Source organism: Pelophylax lessonae (assembly GCF_965119305.1).
Source record: "Pelophylax lessonae genome assembly, chromosome: 2".
Classification (NCBI taxonomy): domain Eukaryota; kingdom Metazoa; phylum Chordata; class Amphibia; order Anura; family Ranidae; genus Pelophylax; species Pelophylax lessonae.
This window is the reverse complement of record NC_138769.1, coordinates 696,677,441-696,702,976: the sequence shown is the minus strand read 5'-3', so window position 1 is coordinate 696,702,976 and position 25,536 is coordinate 696,677,441. Positions and strand designations below refer to the sequence as shown.

General features: G+C 44.3%; 1 protein-coding gene across 1 annotated transcript in view; it reads left to right on the top strand.

Annotated features, from left to right (window-relative positions):
* EED (embryonic ectoderm development) overlaps positions 1-25,101 on the top strand; it is a 53,189-nt gene extending 28,088 nt beyond the window's left edge. Inside the window, exons 6-12 of the mRNA XM_082246854.1 lie at positions 1,240-1,321; positions 1,462-1,553; positions 4,036-4,169; positions 6,268-6,373; positions 13,562-13,720; positions 20,524-20,597; positions 24,801-25,101. Coding sequence (XP_082102980.1) covers positions 1,240-1,321; positions 1,462-1,553; positions 4,036-4,169; positions 6,268-6,373; positions 13,562-13,720; positions 20,524-20,597; positions 24,801-24,927 — 774 coding nt within the window. The 3' untranslated portion in view covers positions 24,928-25,101. The remainder of the gene's footprint in view (positions 1-1,239; positions 1,322-1,461; positions 1,554-4,035; positions 4,170-6,267; positions 6,374-13,561; positions 13,721-20,523; positions 20,598-24,800) is intronic.
* Positions 25,102-25,536: the final 435 nt, after the last annotated feature.

Here is a 25,536-nt window from a genome sequence, read left to right as displayed (position 1 = left end):
GGTAAAAAAAAAAAAGGTGCATTTTTTTTATTTTTGTTTGAACCTGAAAAGCATTACACCAGAGATCAGCAGATCAATGATGCCATGCAGGTCTCCTGCAGATCTGTCAGTGTAATGGCTTTCTCGTACTTCGTTCCATGAAGCCGATACATTTTAAGGAAGACTCAATAAACTACCACAGCGCCGTGGTAGTTCATTGAAATTTACAAGCCGACAGCTGCAAAGGGGGTCATACCTTGTAGTGTTCCACTCAGAGGACTGTGAATGAGTGATGAATTGTGGCAGCAGAAATGGGGAGAAGACCCCAAGTCTGCAAAGAGTCCTGACTTCAACCCGATAGAACACCTTTGGGATGAATTGGATCAGGTTGAGGTCAGGACTCTTTGCAGGCCAGTCAAGTTCCTTCACCCCAAACTCTCTCATCCATGTCTTTATGGACCTTGCTTTGTGGCACTGGTGTGCAGTCATGTTGGAACAGGAAGGGCCCATCCTTAAACTTCCCACAAAGTTGGGAGAATTAAATTGTACAAAATGTCTTTTGGGGGCCAACCACCCAACGCCGCCTGAAAAACCTCACCTCATAATCCCCCTTTCACCAAATTATTTGGACCAGTGCCCAAAGCAAGTTCCATAAAGACATGAATGAGTGAGTTTGGGGTGGAGGAACGTGACTGGTCTGCAGAGTCCTGACGTCAACCTGATAGAAACCGTTGGGATGAATTCGAGCGGAGACTGCGAGCCAGGCCTTCTCGTTCAAATGCGCTTCTGGAAGAATGGTCAAACATTCCCATAGACACACTCCTAAACCTTGTGGACAGCCTTCCCAGAAGAGTTGAAGCTGTTATAGCTGCTAAGGGTGGGCCAACTCAATATTGAACCCTACGGACTAAGACTGGGATGCCATTAAAGTTCATGTGCGTGTAAAGGCAGATATTCTAATACTTTTGACACTACGGTGTGTGTGTGTAAAATATATATATGTGTGTGTGTGTGTGTAGACTCAAAGTATATATCAAATTTGGCCATTTTAGTTCTTCTGTAAAAGTACATGTTCAAATAAGTCACAACAATTCAACTGTAGATCAAAATTCATAGGTGGAGAAGCAAGAAAAATGGAGCTGGTCAGGTTCATAGCAGAGCACCACAATTTGAAAATAATCCTGCTTTTTCAAAGTCTTGAGACTTTTTATTTAGATGTTTTTATTTTAATCCTTTTGTTTTCTATTTCTCATATTACAGCACTATGTAGGCCACGGCAATGCAATCAATGAATTAAAGTTTCACCCAAGAGACCCAAGTCTTCTGTTATCTGTAAGCAAAGGTAACTTTCTGCACTAAATAGGCACAGAAGCAGTATTGAGCCTGTGGAATCTGTTTGTTTTTCAGTAAATATGTGTAAACTTCTCACGCTTGTTAAATAATTAAATTTTAATTGGCAAAATTATTCTGCTGTTCCTGCAGACCATGCACTGAGATTGTGGAATATTCAGACAGACACTCTGGTTGCAATATTTGGAGGTGTAGAAGGTCATAGAGATGAAGTATTAAGTGCGGTAAGTTAACTTCTTCTTGTTCTGTGATCTGGCTTTCACTAAAGTGGTTTTAAAGGTAAAACATTTTTTACCTTAATGCATGTGTTGCATTAAGGTAAAAAATGTTCCAGTATTTCTATAGCCCCCCCCTTCACCTCCATAGATCCTTACCGAAGTCCTGTCTAGAACCAGTGCAGTTCCTGAGTGCATCAGTGCTGCTTTCTCTCTCTCACAAGACTTAGAGCATCGGCAGCCATTGTGAAGAGGAAGCAGGGGCCAGGGCTGGGCTGTTTGTGTCTGAAGATACGCACAGATAGGCTTGGTAGCGATCCCGTAGGTGCACCCTCATATAATGCGGCTTCCTATGGTGGCACGCCCAGAAGAGGAGGAGCCTATAGTAGCAGCAGGGACCCCAGAAGAGGAGATTTGGGGCCACTCTTTGCGCTACCACTGCACAGAGCAGGCAAGTATAACATGTTTTAGCATAAAAACATTTTTAAGCTTTACAGCCATTTTAAGTGAAGTTTCAGCCAAAATTTGATTTTACTTATTTTGGGAAGTGCAGGTAAAAGTTAAGCTGGGTACACACAGGCCGAATTTCAGCCAAAAACAGTCGGTTCGGCAGGAACCTGCCGACTTTCGACCCGTGTGTATAGCGGTTTTCCAGAAGCTGGTATCGCAGCCCGCTTGTCAAACGGGCATGCTGGAAAACCAGGATACAATGTATTCAGGTAAAAAAAAGAAAAACCTTGAGCCTTTGAACCACTTAAATTGTATCTCTTTAAACATGTTAAAAAAAAAAAAAAAAAATCTAAAATTATATTGGTAAAAATAAATAATTTGTCATCAAAATATAAATATTAGTGATCGACCGATATCGGTTTTTTGTTGCCAATACCGATATTTTGGCCATTGCATATCGGTATTGGCCGATATTTTCGTACATTTAAAAATACATTTTTTATTTTTATCACTTGACGGGTAGGTACTCTTGTGGAGGAATCTGGGAGTCTAAAAGACCCCAAACCCCTCCTCTGCACTTAAAAGCATTCAAAACGCCAAGTTTGGCTGTTTTGAATGCTGTAATTTTTTTTAAATCTGGCGCCGAGTACCCGGAAGTGGCCATGACATCACTTCCGGGTTTTTACATGGAGACCCGATCAGAGCAGAATGCGGCTTTGATCGGGTCTTCGGTGACCGTGCAGGCTGGTTGCCCTGGTCTCTTGGTGGAATGGGAGACCCCAGCGAGTGGCTTCTCGGCCGCATTGGTTGTCATTACAAGACAGCCGACCGTCGGCTATGGATGCCAGTACTGGGGTGATGCCTCTAGCTGCAGGCATCACTCCGGTACAAGCACTTTACCGAAATAACGGCAATATTGGTATCCTCAGGGGCCGATTCCGATATATCGGGAAAAGTGCAGATTGGCCCTCGATATATCGGCTTTGCCTATAATCGGTTGATCACTAATAAAGATATAACTTGATATATCCAGTTCTCCTATTTAAAGAGTTTGTTACCCCAAAACTTTATATTCCTGATATGTGCCTGCTGTACCCTGTACTTGTATGAGAAAGTATCCTGATCTTTGTATGCTTCCCTTATGTAAAATCACTTGTGGTCCTGCCAGTCCCTCTGCTTTCCTATTAAAAATTTAATACACTGAGCTGGAAAACAGCTATCCTTGGAATATAGTGTGCTCTACTCCAATGATCAGACTTGTCCTGACATGCCCCTGCTGCACAGCCATTCACTGGGAAGCTCAGTGTGCTGCTGCTTCTCATCCCCCCCTATCCTAGCTCTTAGGCAGCTGAGAACAGATGGTGTTTATTGCATTTTTATATCTATACAAACATGTTTTGCCTTTTATTTCAATTTTAAGTTGAATAGGTTTTTACAAGGTGATCCTTTACAATCACTTTAATGAATTATCACATGATAAAACCAATTAACCTCTCTGATGTGGCAGTAATTAAAACCACCATATAGCAGGTATGCCCTAAGAGGAATCTGGTTAGATATTTTTACATTTTTTTTTTTGTAAAAAAAGGGCAGAACTGCAAAAAAAATGCACAATGAATGGCCTGCCTTTACATTTTGAATTTTTCTTTTCTTCAGCCATGAGTTGAAGGAAAGAAAATTGATTCCCCCCATCAACAACTGTGTTGATGAGGGAATCCCTTCCATTGTATTCTGCTAGTGGGGAGCTGTCTCCATTGGCAGTATAGGATAATAACTGCTATAGCCGCCCGCAGTGATTGGATGACAAAAAAAACTGACAGGCTGGTTGTTCTGAAGTTGATCAAATTTCGATCAGTCTATGGCTGCCTGTTCTCGGCTTAATGGTCTAATTTAATCTGCATCAGTCTTTTTAATTCCCTATTGGGACCTGCTTACTGTTTTCTAGGTCCATGCTTACCTTTGTAGAGTTTTCTTAGCATGCTTATAATATGAACTGCTTTGTGTTAGTATGCATTAATAGTTTGTATATGTTGCTTATTAGGACTATGATCTGCTAGGAGAGAAGATTATGTCGTGTGGAATGGACCATTCACTCAAACTGTGGCGACTAAATTCAAAAAGAATGCAGACTGCAATCAAAGACTCCTATGAATACAATCCTAACAAAACAAATAGGTGCCCTGTCTTTTCTGGAAATGTCTATACAATTGCAGTAATGTACAACTCCAATTCCAAAAAAGTTGACACTTTTTGTAAAATCTACCTAATGCAATTATTTGCAAATCTCCATATACCCATATTTTATACACAATAGAAAACGTATCAAATGTTTAAACTGAGAAAATTTACCTTTTTTGTTTAAAAAAAAAAAAAAAAAAAAAGTAATTTTGAAATTTGAGGGCGCAGCAACACGTCTCAAAAGTTGGGACAGTGCACCAAAAAAAGAGTGCAAGTTGTACTAACAAAGAGCTGGAAGAGCATTTTGCAACTAATTAAGTTAATGAACAACAGGTCAGTAACATGAATGGATATAAAAAGAGTATTTTAGAGAGTAAGTGTCTCAGAAGTAAAGAAGGGCAGAGGTTCACCAATCTGAAAAGCTGCATCTAAAAATTCAGGCAATTTCAGAATAATGCTCCTCCACATAACATTGCAAAGACTATATCATCATCTACAGTACATAATATCCTCAAAAGATCCCAAGGATCTGGAGAAATCTGTGTGTGTGTGAGGGACAAGTCTAGAACACACTATTAAATGCCTGTGATTTTCAGGCCCTCAGACTGCACTGCATTCAAAACAGGCATGATCTGTGGGCATCACTGCATGGGCTCAGGAATACTTCAAAGAATCACTGTCTGTGAACACAGTTCACTGTGCCATCCCAAAATGGAAGATTCCATCGTGCAAAGAAGCAGCCATATCTGAACATGATCCAGAAATGTCTTCTCTGGGTCAAAGCTCATTTAAAATGGTCTGTTGCAAAGTGGAGAACTGGTCTGTGGTCAGACAAATCAAAATTCAACATCTTTTAGCCAAGTATGGACGTCTCATCCACTGGACTGAGGAAAGGGACCATCTGGCTTGTAATCAGTGCTCAGTTTAAAAGCCTGCATCTGATTAGTATGGGGGGCATTAGAATGTGTGGCATGGGCAGCTTGCACATTGGAAAAGCACCATCAATGCTGATGGATATATCCAGGTTTTAGATCAGCATATGCTCATTCAAGAATGCGGCAAAATTCCTCTCCCAAAACTTAAGCAACTATTCTCTGTTCCCAGATATTTACGGACTATTGTTTAAAAGGGAATGCTACATTATGGTAAACATGTCCTTGTCCTGCCTTTTTTGGACTTGGGGATGTATTTTGCCAGCTTTGGTGCCCTGCCCCAACTTTTTTGAGACATGTTGGTTGCTGCCATACATTTCTAAATTACCCCCTTTTTTTTTTTCCTCTTAATATTGTAAGTTTTCTTAGTTGATATGTTTTCTATTGGGTTTTTGAGATTTGCACATTTTGATTTTTGAAATTGGGGTTGTATTGGCTTAATTTCTGGTAAATCCAATTCCTTACATTTTGGTTTTTATTGGGTGACTTGCCCATTGTGACAGAACAGCTGATTTCCCACTGCAGGTCATCTGTGAGTTGAAGCGTGAATTTTGAAAGTATAGTTTTGCACGTGGAAGATGTAGGTACACATCCCAGGCCTGTGCTGCTTTCCCTGGTGAGGTTGTGCCAGGATAAACTGTTAGGACACATTCAGACTGGTTCTGATCCATCCTCCATGGTGACAGTTTTTGCTACGTGTGCATACATCTTGAAGCTGCATGTAGGCAGCCTATAGAAGTGCGTACAGACGCTGCAGGGACAGTGTCACCTGTCAGTCTGACATGCAAGCAGCAAATGGGTGCATGGATCCCAATGGATGCCTGGTTGCAGCTCTAAGATGAATGTCCATGCAAGAAATGGTTCAGTAAGGAGGACGAGTTTCAGCTCCCTTCTGAATGAGCCCATAAGTGAGAAGGAGGTACAGCAGCATAGGTGCACAAAGAAGCAGTTTTTACACAAACTGCCAAGCACTTTTTTTGCAAATATTTATTTTGCTACAAATCTTCTGCATGAATAACACGCTCATGCTGAACTCTCTTTTAGTGTTTGTGTTCAAAGTCTAAAAGTGAATCCTGCATAGTTTAATTCTGACCTATACCACTGTTCTCATGTTATTCTCTTGAGCTCTTAAAAAATATCAACTATGTCTTATGTTTTCACAGGCCGTTTATTTCACAAAAGATCCATTTTCCTGACTTCTCCACAAGAGACATTCACAGAAATTATGTAGATTGTGTCAGGTGGCTTGGAGACTTAATACTGTCAAAGGTGAACTTTATTTAAGTTTTATTACATTGGCCTCTGTGTAAATAAAGTAAATAGAACATGCTAGGTATGGTTTTCAGAATAGAACTTATCAGCTTGGCCTATAGGCATCTCTGAGCCAAGAGTTTGTGTTGGGCTGATAAGTGTGTGGCTCATAGGGAATAGTGGCCAGTCTGCCCCTACCCTTCCTTTTTGATTTGAGACCTTTTTTCAGCTTAATGATGGTCTTGAGCACCAGAGCATGCCAAGCCTTGGATAGGTCTTAAGCTTAAGAACCCCCCTAAACCTTCCTTCCTTATACTTACCCCATCTCCATCCAGTGCTGTGCACGAGAGCAGCAGCTCTCACCTCTCTCCCCCTCTAGGCAGAGTGATCGCTGCGGGAGCCTTTAACAAACTTAATAGTTAAGCTGCTTATGTATATAGATAGGGCAGCTGTGGTGGGGGGATGTTTGTATGTACAGTATATGTACAGCAGGTGTATGCTGTGTGTCTATACATGCGCATCTCAGAAAATTTGAATATCCTCAAAAAGTTCATTTTATTTCAGTAATAAAATTCAAAAAGTTAAACTTTTATATTGTATAGATGTGTCACACAGTTATATATTTAAAGCATTTTATTTTTAATAATTATGGCTTACAGCTAGTGAACCCAAAATTCAGTATCAGAAAATTAGATTAGTACATAAGACCAATAAAAAAAAAAAAAAAAAAAAAAAAAGGATTTTTAATACAGAAATGTTGGCTTACTGAAAAAGTGTGTTTATTTACAGCCAACTCCAAAGTTGTGGGAATGACACAAATTTTAATTTCTCTTTTGTTCATTGACTGACGCAGCGCGAGAATCTTCTTGACCATTGGGTTATGCTGCCCCCTACAGAAGGACACTAGGCAGGAAAAAACGTTACCACGCCTATGGGGCAGTCCCAGGGGATATACTCCCACTTCCTGCTATAGGCACTCAGTTTGTTTTTCTGCCTAGTCAGGAGTAAGAACCTAGTTTCTTGCTGGGATCTCCGGTCTTAGCATTTTTTTTTTTCCTTTTTTTTCTCCTCATTTTCTGTTCCTGTGAGAACTGCAATCAACTGCAGCACTGGGCGACGCACTGAATATTCTAGATCCTTATGGACTCCCCAGTCTGGCCAGTAAGCACGACCCGATCTCAGCTCCACGCTAGGTCGGGTATGACATAGCCCTCCCTGGACGGTGACTGGCCAGCGAGTTAAACGTATCGAGGACGCTCAGATCTGGTCACGACCGGAGTCGCGGGGTACCTCTGGCCCGCAGCACCCCCATTCCAAGATGGTGCGGTGGTCTGCCTCGATTGGTGCACACCCGGTTTCATGGTGTGGTCTTCTGGCCTCTACCGATATCAAGGACACTTACCTTCATATTCCAAAATGTCAGTCATCCGTGCCTCCCTTGCTTGCCATGGGCGAGGAGCATTATTAAGAGGTCTTGCCTCGGCTCATCGGGTCTTCGAAAAGTGTTGACCCCAGTGTTGGTATTGTTGCGCCAGCAGAGAAATGCAATACTGGAGTACCTGGATGATCATCTTCTGCGAGGAGAGTCTCCAACTTCTCTGACGGACAACCAGGAGATTACTGTGCGGACTCTGCAGCAAGTTCTGTTGGAAATTAAATGTCCAGGTATTGGCTCTGGTTCTGCCCACCTAGTGGGACTATCTAGGTTTGCTCTGGAGTCAGGCCTCAGCCAGGTTGTTCCTCCCATGGGACATGCTCCAAAATCTGCAGGATGATTTTGGCTCCTGTTGTCCAGCAGTCTGTCGTCTATCAGGACTGGCATGCAGGTGCTGGGTCTGATGGTGTCTACCTTCGAGGTGGTTCTGTTTGCACAGTTCCTCACAAGACCTCTACAAAGAGAGCTTCTTGCCATGTGGGTCAAAAATTCAGTCTCTAGGCAGTCTGATCCTGTGGAGCCAGGGTACGAGAGGGTCTCTGATTTGGTGACTTCGCTCTCTGGCGCTTCGACAGTGAAAATTTTCCGTCCCCTGTACTTGACAGAGGTTACCATTGATGCCAGCCTTTCCGAGTGGGGTTGTGTTTTTGGCATGGATTGTGTTTAGGGGATCTGGACTCTGGAAGAATCCAGACTACCGAACGATATACTGGACGTTTCCTCTGGAGGTGTTTTCATCAGTTGTGTCTCCGGCGGGAAACTCCCGATGTGGGCTCATGTTGGTCTCTTATCTCAACAGGAAGGTGCTTAGGTTTATGGCACGGTCTCGGGATCCTCTGGACGACGCCACAGATGCACTGGTAGCTCCTTTGAGGCCGGTATCGTCTCGCTATATATGTCTTTCTTCTTCTAGAACGTCTGCCAAGATTCCTGCGTAGTTTCCAGGCAGAAGGCAATTCAATCATCCTAGTGGCTCCAGACTGGTCTCTCCGGTCTTGGTACGCAGATCTGATACGGTTGGTCGCCGATGCTCCTTGGAGACTTGTTCTTAGAAGAGATCTGTTGGTGCAAGGGCCAATCTTCCATCTTGCCTTAGTCGCTGGCTTAACGGCTTGGCTGTTGGAAGCCTGGTGCTGAAAGATAGTGGGTTGTCTCAATCGGTGATTCACATGTTGCTGCAGGCTAGTAAATCTACTTCTAGGAAGATTTACCATCGTGTTTGAGGAGGGTACATTGCGGGGGTGAATCTCTTGGGTTCACCCCCACTCCTTTTCGGTAACTCAGTTTGGCTTTCCTCCGAGGTGTTGAGCAGCGTCTGGCCTCGGGTACCATCAAGGGCCATGTTCGGCCTTGGCGGTTTTCTTTCAATGTCCTTTGGCTACGCACTCTTTGGTTTGTACCTTTTGTGCAGGGGGTTCGCCTCTTGTCTCCCCCAGTGTGGTCTCCATTGCCCTCGTGGGATCTCAACTTGGTGCTGTCGGTTCTTCAGTAACCACCGTTGAAAAATATTTGTGAGATTCCTCTGCTGATATTGTCCCAGAAGGTAGCTTTCTTGGTGGATTTTTCTTCTGCACATAGCATGTCGGAGCTGGCAGCTTTGTCTTGTCATTCACCTTACTTGGTTCATGGAGATAAAGTGGTGCTTTGTCCTTGTCAGTCGTTCCTTCCTAAGGTTGTTTCTGGTTTCCGTCTGAATGAAGACATGGTGTTGCCTTCCCTGTGTCCTAAGCCTAGGCATCCTACAGAGAGTTCCCTGCATTCTCTGGCTGTGGTTCGGGCGTTCAGGGTGTACCTGGCAGCTACCGAGTCAATTAGGAAATCGGACTCGCTATTTGTCCTTAGGGATGGACTTCACAAGGGTTTGGCTGCGTTTTGCTGTGACCATTTCCAGATGGATCAAACAGTGGTGCAGGCCTTTTCAATCAAGGGTCAGGTTCCTCCTTTCCCTGATGAGGCGCATTTTACGTGGGCGCTTACTGCCTCCTGGTTCTTTTGCCAACAGGCGTCAGTGATGCAGGTTTGCAAGGTGGCCACTGGTCGTCTGTGCACACTTTCACAAAATTTTTACAAAGTGGATGTGCTGGCATCTGCGGATGCTGCTTTGGCCGCAAGGTTTTGCTGGCTGCTGTTTGAAAGGTCTCTTTGGGGGGTGTATGTTTCAGGTGAGCTACAGTTGTTACTGGTTGAGCTCAGTGTTACCTGATTGGCTAGGTTTAGCCTTTGAGAATTTTATTTCTGCTGTTTCCCCCCCTTCATGTGTTGACACTGCTTTGGGACGTCCCAATGGTCAAGAAGATTCTTGAGCTGTTTTTTGATGGACGAAAGAGAAAATTTTAATTTCTTACCATAACATACTTTTTTCTGATGTTCATTGATGGACATATAACCCAACTCAATAGAGGGGTGGGTGCTATTGCTTCTGACACCTGCTTGCAACAAAACGGTGTGCCTATAACAGGAAGTGGGAGTATATGGGACTGCCCCATGGTTGTGGTAAAGCTTTTTCCTCCCTAGTGTCTTCCTGTAGAGGGCAGCATAAACCTAATGGTCAAGAAGATTCTAGAGCTGTGTCCGTTAATGAACATCAGAGAAAAGGATTTTACGGCAAGACAAAAATCCAAATTTTCAGTCTGCTGCCTCAGTTTTTATGATAGCAATTTGCATATACTCCAGAATGTTATGAAGAGGGATCAGTTAATTTGCAATTATTTACATAGTCCCTCTTTGCCATAAAAATGAATCCCTTAAACCAGTGGTCCTCAGGACCCACTAACAGGCCAGGTTTGCAAGATAACTGAAATTCTTTACCAGGTGATATCATTTGCTGCTCTGTGATTGCAGTACTCAAGTCTACATCTCCCCAAGGTAATACTTAAAATCTGGCCTGTTAGTGGGCCCTGAGGACCACTGCCTTAAACATTTCCACTGCGTTTTGAAGAAGGCTTTAGGGCACCCAAGAAAGTCCAGCAAGCGCTAGGAGTCCATCTCTACGCACAGTGAGGCAAAGACATTTGTAGGATGGCCTGGTGTGAAGGGCAGCAATGAAGCCACTTCTCTCCAGGAAAAACAGGGACAGACTGATATTCCTAAAAAGGTACAGCGATTGAACTGCTGAGTACTGAAGTAAAGTCATTTTCTATGATTAAATCTTTACGATTGTTTGGGGCATCTGGAAAGAACCTTGTCCGGAGAAGAAAAGGTGAGCACTACCATCAAGTCCAGTGTCATGCCAACAGTAAAGCATCCCGAGACGCTGTGGGGTTGCTTCTCAGCCAAGGGAGTGGGCTCACTCACAATTTTGCCATGAATAAAGACTGGTACAAAAAACATCCTCCGAGAGCAAATTCTCCCAACCATTCAAGAACAGTTTGAGGTACAATGCCTTTTCCAGCATGATTAGAGCACCTTGCCATGAGGCAAAAGTGATAACGAAGTGGCTTGGAGAACAAATCATTGAAATGTTGGGTCCATAGCCAGAAAACTCCCCAGACCCTAATCCTGTTGAGAATTTGTGGTCCATCCTCAAGAAGCTGGTTAAAAAAAAAAAAAAACCTCAAATTCTGACAAATCCAAGCATTGATTATGCAAGAATGGGCTGCTATCAGTCAGGATGTGGCCCGCAAGTTGACTGCATGCCAGGGAGAATTGCCCTGGTCTTGAAATAGAAGGGTCTACACTGCATATATTGACTTTGCATAAACTTCATGTAATTGTCAAAAGCCTTTGACACTTATGAAATGCTTGTAATTACACTTCAGCATACCATAGTAACCTCTGACAAAAAGATCTAAAAACACAGAAGCAGCAGGCTTTGTGAAAATTACATTTGTATCATTCTCAAAACTTTTGGCCACGGCTGTACACTATATAGTATACACTCAATACTTGGTTGGGGCTCCTTTTGCATGAGTTGCGGCATCAATGCGGCGTGGCATGAAGGCAATTAGTCTGTTACACTGCTGAGGTGTTAGAGAAGTGCTAATTGTTTTGATAGCAACCCTAAGCTTGTCTGCATGAGTCAGTTCCATTTTACTTGACAATACCCCACACATTCTGTATGGGGTTTAGGTCAGACGAGTTTGCTGGCCAATCAAGCACAGTGATACCATGATCATTAAACCAGGTATTGGTACTTTTGGCAATGTGGGCAGGTGCCAAGTCCTGCTGAAAATTGAAATCTGCATCTCCATAAAGCTGGTCAGCAGAGACGCATGAAAGCTCTAGACTTTCCTGGTAGAGGGCTGCACTGACTTTGGACTTGATAAAACACAGTGGACCAACACCAGCAGATGACATGGCTCCCAAAAATCCATCACGGACTGGAAGCTTCACACTGGACCTCATGCATCTTGGATTCTGTGCCTTTCCACCCTACCACCAGACCCTGGGACCTTGAGTTCCAAATGAAATGCAAAATTGACTTTCATCCAAAGAGGACATTGGACCACTCAGCAACAGTCCAGTCCTTTTTTTCTCCTTAGCCCAGGTAAGACACTTCTGGCACGCTCTCTGGTTCAGGAGTGGCTTGACGCAAGGAATGTGACTGTTGTTGCCCATGTCCTGGATGCGTCTGTGTGTGGTTGCTTTTGAGGCACTGGCTCCAGCCATAGTCCACTCCTTGTGAATCTACCTCAAGTTCTTGAATGCTCTTTGCTTCACAATCCCACTTTTTCCTTACACTTAACGTTACATTATTATGCTTGGATACAGCACTCTGTGAACAGCCAGCTTCTTTAGCAATGACCTTCTGTGACTTATCCTTCTTGTGGGAGGGTTTAAATGATTGTCTTCTGGACAGCTGTCAAGTTAGCAGTCTTCCCCATGATTGTGTAACCTACCGAACCAGACTGAGGAACCGTTTTAACCACTTCTGACTGGGCCATAGCCGAATGGCCCACACCCGGAAGAGTCCATGATGCCTGGGTCCTCTGGACCCGGCTTATCACGGATCGGGGTAAAGGGCCAATGACAGTGGCCCTTTACCACGTGATCGCTCCGTCAAACGTTGGAGTGATTACTTGTCAACTGGTGCATGACACCATAGCTTGTAGACTCTATAACATTCACAAGCACTGAATAATATACACTGACTTTGTTTTTTACCAAAGATCTGTAGCAGTATAAATTTTGGCCAAAATTTATGAACAACAATTATGAATTTGCAAAACTTTATAACGAAGAAAAATGAATTTTTTTTTTTTTTTTTTACAAAAGGTTCGGTCTTTTTTTAATTTATAGTGTAAAAAATAAAAACCGTAGAGGTGATTACCGTCAAAAGAAAGCTCTATTTGTGTGAAAAAAGATCACAAATTTTAACTGGGTACAATGTTGCATGACTAATTGTGATTCAAAATGTGAGAGCACTGAAAGCTGAAAATTGGTTTGGTTAGGAAGGGAGTTTGACTGCTCCAGTGGGCAAGTGGCTCGAAGGCTCAGGAAACCTTTACAGGTGTTTAGAGTAAATTAGCCGATTAAAGTGTCACCGTGAGTCTACAAGATTTATATTTTCACAATATTCTAATATTCTAAAAATGCAGATTTTTGGGTTTTCACTATCTTTAAGCCATAATCAAAATTAAAAGAAATGCTTGAAATATATCACTGTGTGTGTAATTTTTTTTTTTTTTTCCATTTTTCTTTTCATTTGGTTCATGAACATCCCTACTGCTTTTTTTTTTTTTTTTTTTTTCTTCTAGTAAATCTAGCTGGAAGCTGACAAATAAGACTGATACAAAATCACTACTATTCCTTTTTTTTTTGTTTCCTATTAGTCATGTGAAAATGCCATTGTTTGCTGGAAACCAGGAAAAATGGAAGATGACATTGATAAGATCAAGCCTAGCGAGTCTAATGTCACAATCCTGGGGAGGTTTGACTACAGCCAGTGTGATATCTGGTATATGAGATTTTCTATGGACTTTTGGCAAAAGGTGAGACACTATACTTATTCAGAACACACCGTAATACTTGTGTGTTCTTTACAGTGCATTTTATTATTTCCCAAATGATTTGATTGGACATTTATTGTGCTGCCCAACCACCTCCGATTTAAAATGACAAGGCTGTATGACTCCTGCATATAAACCGTGCAAAACCATAAAAAGTATCCAGGACTTCAAATAAAAAGGCTCTCTTCTCAGTGGTCTACAGTGTATGGTTTTTATATAGACTAGCTCAGAGGCATTGAGCCATTTCTGTGGTAGTTTTGTAGACTGCGCTTTTGTGCCACTTTGAAGTGTTACTAAACCCAGGAGCTCGCATTCATTATCTGGTCTACAGTACACAGAACATGGACATGCAATTATTTTGATAAATATAATCTGCTAAATACCTTTTCTCATCAGCAGTATATAGCAATCTTGTGACCTCTATCAGTGTCTGGTTAAAGCTTGTAGGAGGAGTTTCATTCTCGCCTGTCCTATGAGGCAGCAGGACCCCTCACCCTCTGGACAGTGCTGATTGGCCCTGTGCCTATGCACTCTCCCAAGAAAAAAAAAAATAACTCTAGCAATACACACCAAATTTAGCAGGTGCAGCCTGTCCCCATGGCTCTGTACAATAAGGAGATGGGTTGGGGACTGCCAAAGGGGAGGATCAGAGAAGACCGGATCAAGCAGCCTTTTTGCACAATGCAGAGGATTAACCCCTTAGGTTCCACAGTGAGTAGAACAAGCATGCTTTACTGCATATAAAGACTGATTTTACTGTTGTGGGTTTAGTAACACTTTAACCACTTCAGCTCCGCAAGATTTTACTCCCTTAATGACCAGGCCATTCGTTGCGATTTGGCACTGTTTACTGGACAATTGTGCAATCTAATGGCGCTGTACCCAAATACAATTGATGTCCTTTTTTCCCCACAAATAGAGCTTTCTTTTGGTGGTATTTGATCTCACCTGTGGTTTATAGATTTTGACCTATAAACAAAAAAAGAGCATCAATTTTGAAAAAACACCAAACTTTCAAACACAAAACTTTCTGCTATAAAACATTCCCAAAAAAAAAAAAAAAATTAAATCTTATCTTTTATCAGTTTAGGCCAATTTGTATTCTACTACATATTTTTGGTAAAAAAAATCCCAAGAAGCGTATAATAATTGGTTTGCACAAAAGTTATCACATTTACAAACTATCGGATAGATTTTTGGACCTTTTTTTTTTTTTTTTTTTTTTTTTTCATTAGTAATGGCGGTGATCAGCGATTTTTAGCGGGACTGACATTTTTGACACTTTTTGGGGACCAGTGACATAAATAATCAATGCTAAATAATATGCACTGTTACTGTATAAAGAACACTGGCAGGGAGGGGGTTAATACAGGGGGTGATCAAAGGGTTAAATGTGTGCCTAAATGCTTACTGACTTTTTAGCAAAAGGTAGAATTTCTCTAACTTTCCCAATGAAACGATGGGATGTAAACCTAGTGACATCTTTATTTTCTCTATCAACAAACCGTTACTTTCCCTAAAATATGTAGATTAAACAGATTTAAAAATGCTGTTACCGATTTTATTGACGTTCTCATTTTTTTATTTTTTAAATACCAAGGACAGTGACACATGGCAGGTCTTAAATGCAGAACTAGCTGATGTGCAGGCTGTGATTGAGAGCCTGGCTTCACCTTCTGTTAGAGGACATCCATCAGGAAAAAATGACGTTTTCGAACAGATTGGAGCGGAGTTTTTGTTCACTGATTATGCATGAGTGAATTAATTATATGCTGAATAATTCTCAGCACAGGATTACCGGTTTCAACAGATTGTTTGGGAAGTCTTTCAAGAGGTGAAGACAGTGCTGACAAGTGGTTGGAGGCATAAGAAGGAATTCAATATTGTGTCTGTGAATGTGTGAGCCATTCTCCACCCTCGAGAGCTAGCAGCATTGCTGTGGTCTGACTAGTCAGGTACAGAGTCTTAAAGTGATTGGCGGGACGAATCAAAGTGCCTAATGGGGGACATGCTATCTGACACCCCCCTTCCCCCAAAAGAGTCAGCAGCAATGCCTCTAGCTCTGCAACAGAGTAAAGCTGGCCATACATGAATTGAAATTCTGTTTCAGCAGAAACTGGCCACATTTTGATCCATGTATGGCTGTTCCATGAATGAGAAGTTAATGTATCTTTCGACTTTTGACAATCTTGTTGGAAAATGTAACTAGTGGACTACAGCAACAGCAGGGGATGCATGGATGGGGAAATCGGCTCAGATTTTTTTGTTTGGCCGGCTAAACGAAGAAAGCTGAGCCATGTATGGCCAGCTTCAGAATGGGCAGGAAAAATATTCATCCTCTTCCATTACAGAGTGGCTTTAATGACATCATTACACGCATTGGTGAGGTTGTTTAATATAAAAGTGTTACTAAACCCAGGAGCCTGCAGTCACTATATCTGGTCTCCCACAGTACACAGAACATGGAAATGCAATTTTCTCTTACGTCCTCCGACAGTCGCCGCCTCTTCATATTCGTCACTAATGGGGTTATTGACCTTTGCTCCGTAGGAGTGCTAGGCAACAGAATATATTGATATCAAAGCTTTTAGCATATCCCACCCCAGGGGGTGGTCCCCTCAGTCAATACCTCCTTGCTTCCTGCATACCAACTCAGTTTCATATGCCTAGCTCAGGAGTGCAGGCTGTTCCTGTGCTGGGGCTCTTAGTCTCAGCCACTTTTTTCTTTTCTTTTGATTTTATTTGAAGTTTTTTCTCTTTCTTTTACTTAGCTGTTTATTTCCAGCATTAGTTCTTCTGATGAAGATGATCGTGCGGAGCTGGGTCCCAGTCTGGCCACCCTGGATCCCAGGGCTCAGGGCCAGGGGCTTCCCAGCCTGCCATCGAGCGTTCAGCTTAGGTTTTGCCCTGGCACATTGAACGACCCATCCCTGTTCGCTGCAGGGATGCTATCGGTGAGGTGGCTACCTCACTGGACGCCATTGCGGTTTCGCACCGCAGCTCCACTGCGTCATGCTTGCGACACTCCCTGTCCTCAGTACTGTGGTTTGGTCGCTGGAGCAGGCTCCCCACGCCATCCGGACTGGTAAGTGTATCTCTATGTGGGGACCTGTCTTTTTTGGGTGTCAGTCTGGGACTGTGTGACCCTGCATGTCTGTGTGGCTGCTGTGCTCCCTGTCAGCTCCTGTGTGCACTTGCTGCCTGTGTGTGGGCTGTGAGGGGGGGGCGCTCCCGCTCTGCTGGGTGTCGTATGAAGCAGTCAGATTTTAGACATGTGCGGCGATCCGCCATTTTTTCTGGGGCAAAAATTATGGTGGCAAGTCCTGTGAGGTACTGCCCACGTTTTTGGTGCCAAACGCCGCCATTTTGAGCGGCGATTGATCCCACATGTCAGTGCCATGTTCTCTTTGCCCAGGGTTTTGTCCTCAGCCAGCGGCCATATTTGTGTAGCCTTACAGAGGCTTCGTAGGGGCGGTCAGTCTTGCATCACTTCCTTTTCCTCTGGGACAGCGATCGGTGCAGCAGCCTGTGTGAGCTCTCCAGGTTTTATATCTCCCTTTTTCCTGTATTCCTTGCCCAGTTTTCTTATCCCTGTGGGGGTCAGTGGGTGCGGTGGGCAGCGCTCGCCGCGATCTTAAAGGGGCAGTACCCTTTATTAATTTTTTGCTGGGGCATGGATTCTCAGGATTGCAAGTTTCCTCCCACCCTGGTGGGGGGGCAAGGGGCTGCTGCTTCCCCCGAGGGGGCTGATCTGGCCACTATTGTGGCAAACTTGGCTGCTCGGGTGCAGATGCTGGTGGCAGGATCCCTGCTGAGGATACCCCGGTGTTCCGGGACCCTACGGACAGGAGATTGGAATCTCTGGCCCATCATGCCTATACGGTTGCTGGTTCTATGCTGAAGCCTATTTTTGCTTCCATTATGGCAGCCCAGGCTATTGCGGATTGGACGCAGGTGCTCAGGCGCACTCTGGTGGCTGATTCTGCCCCGCCGACAACTTTGGCTATGGTGGATCAGATTCATCAGGGTGTCATGTATTTGTGTAATGCGGACTTGGATTTAGTCCCTTTGGCGGCGCGCCTTTCTAGTGTGGCGGTCTTGAACCATCGCCTGATATGGTTGAAATGTTGGTCGGTTGACCAATCTTCTCGCAAGACTCTGGAAAATTTGCCCTACGCGGGATCCCACCTTTTTGTCGAATCTTTGGATACTCTGATAAAGGGTATTTCTGGGGGTAAGAGCACTTTCTTGCCCCAATCTCACAAGAATAAGTTTGTTCGTGGTAAGAAGAATGCTTCGTTTAGGCCCTCTCAGGGGTCCTTTCGTGCCTTTCGGTCGCACTATAAGGGCAAGCCCTTCAAAGGCCAAGGCTCCCAGAAGAAGCCGTGGGCGGGTAAGCAGAAGTCCGGCCAGTCCGGATACGCTGCCCATGACAATGCGGCCTGAAGGGGCGCCCTCACCCGTTTATGGGGTGGGGGGACGTTTGCTCGGTTTTCTTCAACCCTGGCTGGACCGCGTTCGGGACAGGTGGATTCAGGAAATTGTTCGATCTGGATACAAGATCGAGTTTCTCTCTCGGCCGGCGGGCAGATTTTTACCCTCAAACCTTCAGCTGACTCCGGAGCGCTTGCAGGATCTGCACCTGGCGGTGCGGGCCCAGGGAGTGGTGGTTCCGGTGCCTCATCGGGACAGATTTCGGGGGTTCTATTCCAATCTGTTCACTGTGCCCAGAAAGGAGGGCAAAGTACGTCCGATTCTGGACTTGAAAGCTCTGAACCGCTTTGTGCGGGTTCGCAAGTTTCGCATGGAATCCCTGCGCTTGGTGGTGGCTGCCCTGGTTCCGGGGGAATTCATGGCCTCCATCGACTTGAAGGATGCGTACATACACATCCCCATTTTCGAGGGTCACCAGAGGTACCTTCGATTTGCCATTGCGGAGGATCATTATCAATTTGTGGCGTTGCCCTTCGGTCTCGCTTCGGCTCCTCGGGTTTTCACCAAGGTGCTTGCGCCGGTTCTGGCTTTACTGAGGGCCCAGGGCATTTCTGTCCTGGGGTATCTGGACGATATCCTGATTCGGTCCGCGACCAATCAGGGTCTGGTGAACGACCTGTCCATCACGATGCAGACTCTGCAGGAATTCGGCTGGACGATAAATTTTCCAAAATCGACGTTGTGTCCATCGGTTAGTCTTCCCTACCTGGGGATGATTCTGGACTCTGTTCAGGCGAAGGTCTTCCTGCCGGAAGACAAGCTTCGGACACTTCAGTGCGAAGTCAGGTCCCTCAGGGACGATCAGTGCTCGTCCCTCCGGACGTTTATGAGGTGTCTGGGATTGATGGTTTCGGCCTTCGAGGCGATTCCCTTCGCCCAGTTTCACACACGGGAGCTTCAGGCGGAGGTCCTGGCCGTGTGGGACGGGCGTCCGCAATCTCTGGATCTGCGGATTTCGTTGAGCCGCCACACCCGAAGGGGTCTTTTGTGGTGGCTCCAGTCCCCGGCGGTGTCGGGGGGCAAGTCCTTTCGTCCCTTGTCGTGGACGGTGATCACCACGGATGCCAGCCTGTCGGGCTGGGGTGGTGTTCTGGGCGTTTTGTCCGCCCAGGGAACTTGGTCGGAGGAGGAAGCTTCCCTTCCGATCAACATTCTGGAATTGCGAGCGATAAATCTCTGTCTTCTGCGTTGGACGGACAGGCTTCAGGGCCGTCCAGTTCGGGTGCAGACGGACAATGCCACAGCGGTGGCCTACATCAACCACCAAGGGGGCACCAGGAGTGCCCGGGCGGCTCGGGAAGTAGCCGACATTCTGTCTTGGGCCGAGACGCACGTCCCGGCGATCTCTGCAGTTCACATTCCGGGGGTGGAAAACTGGCAGGCGTATTATCTGAGCCGCCAGACCCTGGACCAGGGGGAATGGTCCCTTCACCCGGGTGTCTTCCAGATGTTGTGCGCGAAGTGGGGGTCCCCAGATGTGGACCTGTTCGCGTCTCGTCTAAATCACAAGGTGGAAAGGTTCGTGGCAAGGACGCGCGATCCTCGGGCAGACGCCTCGGACGCGTTAGTGACGCCCTGGCATCAGTATCGTCTGATGTATGCCTTTCCACCGATTCAGCTGCTGTCCAGGTTCCTTCGCAGATTGGCCTCGGACCCGAAAACGGTGATTCTGGTGGCACCGGACTGGCCATGCTCCTTTTGAAAATATCAGGGAGATCTCGTTGTCTTTGTTGTCCAAGAAGGTTGCCTTCTTAGTGGCGATTACTTCGCAGGGTGTATATATATGTATGTATGTGTGTGTATGTGTATATATATATATATATATATATATAATATACATATATAATATACATGCTTCAGCTCATGAATGGGGAAAAATACATTGTGAGCAGGCCTAATTTCTGCTGGCACCCCCACCCCAATAATAATATTTCCCACTGTTAGTAAAGGCAGAAGAGGGTTCCATGTGGTCGCTGCACACTGTTGTCTACTATAAGGGAAAACAGGGTCCTTACAACCCCTTTAAATTGGAAAGTGCGTCTGCCTGTTTTTTGTGTGGCAGATGTATGGGTTCATATAACACAGCTTATATTAACTTCCATGGCAAAAAGCTTTAGAAACCAGCACAAGTACAAACTGCTCCCCGGTCATTTACCCAAAGGAGGCCTAGAACGAATTGCTTATAACCCTTACTGTGTGCCAGCTATTTTTGTTTTTTAGTAATATGAAAATGTTATTGTAAGCAATTTGATGAAATGTTAATTGACTTGAATACCTTTTTCTGTATCCAGATGCTTGCACTTGGAAACCAGGTGGGGAAATTGTATGTCTGGGATCTGGAAGCAGAAGATCCGCACAAAGCCAAGTAAGTGTTTGCTTGGCTACCCAGTATGCTTTCTCCATTTTTTGGTTTTATTATTATTTTTTTTTAATTGCACAGTGTTAGATGTATTACAGGGTATGTTCTTGGTGTTAGTCGGTGTAGGACAGCTGCAGCATGGAGGGGAGTATGGTGGTGTTGACTTAGTTTTTTTTCCCTTTTTAAAAAAAAAAAAAAAAAAACTCAACTTCAGCAGTGCAACAACACTACACAAAATATATTTATACTGAAAGGATTTGCTTAGAGATTCATTTGACTGCCTTGCTTTATCATGAAGAAACTGGGGTGAATGTTGTGAACCCAGTTCATTAGTTATACACTGTCTTTAGTAGAGACTCAAACAATGCAAGAAAACAGTTTTAACCTCTTTGATGGATAAGGCAAGTGCAAGTTTAACAAATGGCAAAACTCCACCCTTCCCCCCCATATTGATGAGGGGTTATTACTCTTAGTGCTGATCACCAATGAGATATATATAGCTAAAAATTAAAGGAACACTTTTTAATAAAGTATAGCATCAAGTCAATTCAACTCCTGGGATATTGATTGTCAGTTCAGTAGCAGAAGGGGTTGTTAATCAGTTTCAACTGCTTTTGTGTTAATGAAATTAAAAGGCGCACTAGATGGGCAACAATGGGACGGCCTCCAAAACAGGAATGGTTTTACAGGTGGCGGCCACTGACATTTGTTTCCCTACTCATCTTTCTGACTGTTTTTCCATTCGTTTTTCATTTGACTAGGGTCAGTGTAACTACTGGTAGCATGAGGGGATACCTGGATAGCACATCAATACGTACCATTGCCAGAAGGTTTTCTGTCTCCCCCAGCACAGTCCCAAGAGCATGGAGGAGATTCTAGGAGACAGGCAGTTGCTCTAGGAGTGGTGGACAGGGCTGTAGAAGGTCCTTAACCCATCAGCAGAGCCAGTATCTGCTCCTTTGTGCAAGGAGGAACAGGATGAGCACTGCCAGAGCCCTACAAAATTACCTCCAGCAGGCCACTGGTGTGAATGTCTGACCAATCAGAAACAGTGTTCATTATGGTGGGCCCTGTGCTCACTCCCCGGCACCGCTGAGCTCGATTGGTATTTGCCATTGAACACCAGAATTGGCAGGTCCGCCAATGGCGCCCTATACTTTTCACAGATCAGTCCAGGTTCACCCTGAGCACATGTGACAGACGTGAAAGGGCCTGGAGGAGCCGTGGAGAAGGTTATGCTGCCTGTAACATTGTTCAGCATGACCGGTTTGGTGGTGGGTCAGTGATGGTCTGGGGAGGCATATCCATGGAGGGAGGCACAGACCTCTACAGGCTAGACAATGCAACCCAGGACTGCCATTAGGTATCGGGATGAAATTCTTGGACCCATTGTTAGACCCTACGCTGGTGCAGTGGGTCCTGGGTTCCTCCTGGTGCATGACAATGCCCGGCCTCATTGGCCAGAGTATACAACCAGTTCCTGGAGGATGAAGGAATTGATACCATTGAGGGCCCCCACACTCACATGACCTAAATCCAAAAGATCATCTCTGGGACATTTTCTGTCCATCTGACACCCCCAGGTTGTACCTTAGTCTGTTCAGGAGCTCAGTGATGCCCTGATCCAGATCTGGGAGGAAATACCCCAGAACACCATCCGTCCTCTTATTAGGAGCATGCCTCAACATTGTCATGCAAGCATGTGGGGGCCGTACAAACTGAGTATCATTTTGAGTTACTGCAATTAAATTTTATCAAAATGGTCTAGCCTGCTGCATAATTTTTTCACCTTGATTTTCGGGGTGTCTTTGAATTGAGCCCTCTGTAGGTTGATCATTTTAATTTCCATCAAACAAAGTGGCATCCTTTCGTTGCCAATGCATTAAACCAGTCCATATCAGTATAGATATCCAGCATGATATTTTTTCCTATTGAGATCTGATGTAATTTCCAAAAGTTCCTTAAATTTTTTTGAGCAGTGTATATATACTCCCGCTTCTTTGGTCTCCAGGACAGGAAGTGAAGGGAAATATGCCTAATAAGCTATAGGTGGAAAAAAAAAAGATAGTGGATTTAACCCTTTCCTTCTCTATACACAAAATGAAAATGTTTTAGCTTTAAATCTAATGTTAAAGGATAAGTTCACCTTTTGTAACCTGTTGCATGTTACACCTATATACTTACATATTACCACCCATACCGGGACTCTGCCAGCCCAGCTATGTCACTCATTTACAGTCCTCTCTGAATGGAAAGCTACAAATCCCAACTATCTTCGCAGCTGTCGCCTTGTAGTTTTTCAATAAACTACTAACTACGGCGCTGTGGTAGTTCTTTGAGTCTGTCTGATTGTAACTGCTTGCCTGTACGATATGCGAGTACACAGATACACTGACAGATCTGCAGGAGACCTGCATGGTACCAGCAATCTGCTGATCATTGATGCAGTCCTTTTTCAAGGCTCCATTCACACCTGAGCGTATAATTTTCAGGTGTTTTTCAGGCTTTTTTTTGCAGGTGTTTGGAGGCAGGCATTGACATCTAACAAAAACACTTGTAATCTGCCAATAAAGAAGCTCATGAACTTTTTTGAGCTTCAGATGACAAAACGCTCATATGTGAACAGGGGGCATTGAAATCATTGGGATTTTGCTTGTTGGGCGTTTTGAGACTTCAGAGATGAGCTTTTTACGAGCTGAAAAACGCTCAGGTGTGAACAGGGCCTTAGAGGTTCCAGAAACAAAAAAATGAATAAATGCCGTTTTTACTTGCAAAAAAAAGGTGTATTTTTTGTTAAAAGGTAAACTTATCCTTTAAACTCTGGGGAAACTGCAAAACTTCCCTTGCAGCAAGGCTCCACCCACAATACAAGCGGTAAATTGCTTGTTTTTCTCTAGGGTGCCATTTAAAAGTAGTTTCACTTACCTGCCGCTCAAATGGCAGTTGTCCCTCTCCTAATCCCTCTGATGCTCCAGGTTTCCTCGATGTCCTCACTTGAGATGCTGGGCTACCAGTCCTGCATTGTACTGAATGATGATGGAGTGCAACCGTTGGACGAGCACTGAAGATAAGCGGCTTAGGAAGAGTAGGGGCCTGTGAGAGTGAGGGATAAGGCCAAGTGTAACTTATTTTTATTTTCCCTGGACAAAGCTGAGCATTTTATCCTTGCAACGCAGGCAGAGCCCCACTGCAAGAGTAGAGTGCAAAAACCCTTCGGCAGGCCAAGCCACACCAGGGATGTCCATGCAAGGGTAGAAGTGCTGGTGGTCAGCTCACCACTGATTGCATTAGAAGAAGATCCTGACAGCTGCATATCCTCAGAATGGCCTTTATTCCAGCCTCCCCTCCTCCAAAAATTAAGTCAGCAGCTACACACACTGTACACAGCTGCTGACTTTTACTATTAGGACACTAACCTGTCCTGGGGTCCAGCGATGTCCGCATCGCAGCCAATGTTTCCATCGGCTGCTGCCATTGCGTGAGGAAACCCAGCAGTGAAGCCTTTGCGGCTTCACGGGCGTGCCCCTAATGCGCATGTGCGCTGCGCATTTGGATTGGCTCGGCAGCGGGGGAAGGGAGGGGGCCAATATTCAGAGGGACAGCGTCGCGGTCTCACGGAAGTGGGAGGGATATCCCCCCCCCCCGCGAAAGCGGAGAGGGGAGCAAGCAAATCAGCGGAAGTTCCACTTTTGGGTGGAACTCCGCTTTAAATATGATAAAACAGCACCACATGCATCAAGCAAAGGAAGCTGGGTAAGGGGTTATGGTTCCTCTGCTTGATGCATGTGTTGCTGTTTTATCATAATTCGGAATAAATGCGACTGTTCAGATCTTCTAATCCTACTATCAATCAATACAATAGATCAGCTTTAACCGTGTGTCTGTTTTGTGTGGAATCTCTCCTCTTCATTGATGAATCTGGTGCAGGTGTGCTAATTTGTAAGTTTTCTACATAGGATTTCTGTCTAAATTTGTCACCCATTTGCTCAATAATCACCTATGTCTCATTGCTTAGCTGTGTGACAGCAGTTGATAAATGCTTCCAAATCAGCTTATCACGTTTCCCCACAATCGTCTTTGTAAAAGCCTAAATTGTAAGAATACCATTTCAAACCACTTGATTAAGAAATCACTTTGATGCCGTTTAGGCTTAGGAGGGATTTTGAATGTGCCCCCATTCGCTAATTTTTTAAATCTTGTTTTCCCCAGATGTACAACCCTCACACATCCCAAATGCATCTCAGCAATCCGACAGACCAGCTTCAGCCGGGATAGTAGTACTCTCATAGCTGTATGTGACGATGCCACCATTTGGCGCTGGGATAGACTCCGGTGAATCCTCTTCTTGTGAAGAGACCTCCATATTCGGTGTAATGTACTATTCGCGTTTTGCGACTCGCATTTTGTAGTAGGCCTGACGGCCATAGCCAAGTTTAGTGATCTGGTTCTTCTCTGTACTGTTCCCTTGCTACAATTTCAGCTGCTTTTAATAAAAATGTATTTTTGTACAGCTTTCTGTAACGTCTGTTTTTATGGATTTTGATGTATTTACTGTCTAATGTATATGCCGTTTGTATGATTGTGTAATATGGGCATGTTGGAAACCAGAACGAGTATGTTCTATGTATGTAAATATCTTGTTTGTGGCCTTTTTAAAGAAGTTAATTTAAGATATCGTTTTGTGGCAGTTACTTGATGTTATGATTCGGTGACTTAAAATACCAACTGTTCGCAAGAGGCTGAACCGAAATTTTCACAAAGCGTCTTTGTGGACCAATAAAATGAAATTAACAACAAAACCAAATTCTGGCTGTTTTTTATTTTTGAAGAGCTGTAATCTTCTGTACTTGTGTTGATGATGCAACAAGATTTTATATATTGTAGGTAATTGTGTACAAGTACGGTATCTCACAAAAGTGAGTCCATCCTCACATTTTTGTATATG